Here is a 3,277-nt window from a genome sequence, read left to right as displayed (position 1 = left end):
TCTATCCAGGATCTCCTACATAGATCAATCCCTCTCTGAGTGGTTGAACCACTGATCTTTTGTTTAGCCGCCATACACTTTAACCACTGCACCACCAGGGCTCCATGCTAAGCCAATTATGTTGGAGGAAAAGGGGAGAAGACAAGGAAAGACAGTTGTAGGCTTTCTCTGGAAGCTTCAGCCTCTTCTTGGGGCATAGGCAAGCCCTTGAGAAAGTAATTCACAATTCCTCAGAATCAAAACCTAAACGTCAGCTTTTTTAAACATACTTTATTTAAAAACATGCAGCCTCTGACTTTTCAGATTGGCACAAGGATCTCAAACTTACGCATTATACCTGGAGGACTGAGATCAATCTCTGGCTCCAAGGGGCTGTCTGCAGCCTGCTCAGCTCTGACCTCCATTTGTGGGTGGGTGGGTGGAAGTTCCTGGGGAGGTGCTGCATGGTGGCAGGGTGGGGGAGTGGATGTGCTCGAATGCTGGATGCTTAGGACCAGGCCTACAGTGTGAGGAGTGACTGTGCAGCTAGCTCAGCTCTAGAATCAGCTTGGCATGGGCCAGGCTCAGAACACCTGAGTGTTTTGATACCTCTGGGACCTCCTGACTGTGGTACCTCTTATGCAGAATACCCTGCCTAGACCTTACCCAGTTCTGTCCCTTACCACTTGGGGTCGAAGCCAGATGGGCGGAAAGATAGATATGTCCCAAGTTGAGCAGAGTCCCAGGAACTGCTCCTGTCTACCCCACTATGCTCCCACATACCTTTGCATGGCTTGGGTGGTTCCCTTAGCACAGATCCACTAAGCACCTGCTGAATGCAAGTATCATACCAGGTACCAGTACAGCTGAAACCAGAACCCAAGCTCGCCCCTCCGGGGTCCACACCCACACCCACACCCTTGAAAGCCAGATGATTCCACATTGCCCATTTCACAGTCCAAATGGCATCACTGGCTTTACCACAAGGTCTGAAAGGGCAGCCCACATTCTCCTTTGGGAACACCTGTTCCAAAGATCCCCTTGCAGAGAAAGCTGTATAGCTCGGGAGAACAGCTGCTTCATAGAAAACCTCACTGAATAGGTAAAGCAGCTTGAGTCAAATACATTCCCTTCCCCCTGGTAAAAAAATAAAAATGAAACCAACCAACCAGTTAGGCCTGCACTGTCTGGGCCTTGAGCATCCTCTCTGACCAGCCACAGTCAGGGTGCTTTGTGCTTAGCCTTTGTGAGGATCTTCCCACATGGTGGAAGGCCTAGTAATAAAGTCCAGGGTGGGCTGTGAGCATACTGCTCCCATGCATGCATCTTAGGGCATATGAGTAGAGGACATGGGCCAATCAGGCTTACAAAGCCTTTGCTAAAAGAAGTTGGAACATGGTTCCCCTGCCCCCTTCAGCCCCAAGCCTCCCACATGGAAGATGGGTTCACTGCCTCTGCTTCTCCTCTATGTCTCAGGCAAGCCCACTTTGCTGCCACCAGTCCCCTGGGCCCTTGTCTCCTTGACCTGGGAATAACTTCAGCCCAGCCACTTGTGCCCCTTCACATGCTCTCACATTGCCCTGTAGGTGTGATGAGTACATCACGCAGCTGGACGAGATGCAGCGGCAGCTGGCAGCTGCTGAGGATGAGAAGAAGACGCTAAACTCACTGCTGCGCATGGCCATCCAGCAGAAGCTGGCCCTGACCCAGCGGCTGGAGCTGCTTGAGCTGGACCACGAGCAGGCCCGACGTGGCCGCACCAAGGCCACCCCCAAGGTCAAGCCCAGCGTCCCGAGTGTAAGTCACACCTGTGCCTGTGCTAGTGACAGGGCTGAGGTCTCTGGGCTCTCCACTCAGGTGTTCTGTAGAGAAAAGTATAACATTTATTGTGACTAGGGCTGCGGGCACCACACGCTGCAGCTAACACTCCATGCACCATCTGTTTGCTTCATTCCCCGACTAATTCACTCATGGGAAGATCTCTGACCACACCTGTGTGGGTACAGTATCCTGGCCTGCTGGACCCTTGGGCACATTGTGTCTGTTCTGTCTTCTCATCGCTCACAGGACGCTCCCCTTAGCAGCTCTTTTTGGTAGAGGTCAAAGGAGAGGTTAGAGCCACACAAAACAGATGTAAGCAAGAGGTTTCCTGGTGGTATGGGCACCATGGAGAGAACCCCAAGGCAAGGAAGTCCTGGTCCAGCCTCCTTGCTCAGGCCAGCAAAGAAGGAGAGGACCTGAGTTGGAAACTTTCATGTCCTGGTATGTGTGCCCTGTAGTTGTCCTGCTCCTCAGCCCCAGCTCCCACCCAACAGTTGGAGCGACTACAGCATATGACTCTGCATGTGGCTTGCTTTATAGAACTATTCAGTCTGTACTGCATCTCACTGCACATCCCATTCAGGACAGAAGTACAGAATTACACCCCAAACCCAGGGCCAGAGAAGCCTTGAGTTTCCCATAACCACTAAGCAGGAAATGCACATGTCACTGGGGAACCAATGGATGTGTTAACCTATGTGCAGCTGATCTAGCCCAGGATACTTGACTTGGCTGCTTATTCCTTTCTGAGGTTTTACATCTGTCTGGGCCTGCAGGCAGGTGGGAAGGTAGCTGACAGAAACCATAGTTCCAATGAAAAAAGCTTTCCAAAGTGCCTAGCCAAGGCCTTTGTATCTAGTGTGAAGCTCCCTCCTTTTGTACAGCGGTGATTTTCCCTGCTCTTTGCCCCTATCCACAAGCCAGTGTTTATGGCTGCAATGCTCTGTGCTCACCCACCCACTGAGAGTGCCTCACTTCCTCCCAGGTGACATCACACCCTGAGGAACAGGGCTGTGAACCCAGAGCCTGAAGTCTGAGCATCTTGAGCTCAGCTGAGTTGGAAAACCCTCAAAGTCAGTGGCAGGAACCCTACTGGGGTTGTTCTCAAAGAGTTTGAGTGGGACCAGGTCCCAAGATGCATGGGTAGGAGTGTGGCTTCCTTTATTTATTACTTTGTGGGATTGGGTGGGAATAAGGCCATAAAATGAGGAAAGTTACTGTGGGACCCTGTGGTTCTTCCGCTAGTTAGCAGAGGTTGTCTACACTGCATCAGGCATCCTGAGTTTACACCTTCTGGTGCAGAACTTCTCTCAGTATTTCTCTTCCTGAACACTCTGTTGGGTTAGGTAGACAAGAGGCTATGTCTTCTTCACCTAAAGGCTCCTTACCTGTTGAAAGTCAGAGGGTGCCTTTCTGCAGAGGGGAAATTCACATTATCTGATGAGAGACTGCCTTGCCCTCTCACAAAGGTGTTTGC

The 3,277-nt window shown here is 51.3% G+C and overlaps 1 protein-coding gene across 1 annotated transcript in view; it reads left to right on the top strand.

Annotated features, from left to right (window-relative positions):
• Positions 1 to 1,875, top strand: part of BICD2 (BICD cargo adaptor 2) — a 174,369-nt gene extending 172,494 nt beyond the window's left edge. Inside the window, exon 7 of the mRNA XM_007953013.2 lies at positions 1,566 to 1,875. Coding sequence (XP_007951204.1) covers positions 1,566 to 1,875 — 310 coding nt within the window. The remainder of the gene's footprint in view (positions 1 to 1,565) is intronic.
• The last annotated feature ends 1,402 nt before the right edge of the window (positions 1,876 to 3,277 follow it).

Source organism: Orycteropus afer, unplaced genomic scaffold, assembly GCF_000298275.1.
Source record: "Orycteropus afer afer isolate SDZICR_OR568_19922 unplaced genomic scaffold, OryAfe1.0 scaffold00368, whole genome shotgun sequence".
Lineage (NCBI taxonomy): Eukaryota > Metazoa > Chordata > Mammalia > Tubulidentata > Orycteropodidae > Orycteropus > Orycteropus afer.
The sequence above is the reverse complement of the archived record's forward strand: the minus strand, read 5'-3'. Positions and strand labels throughout refer to the sequence as shown.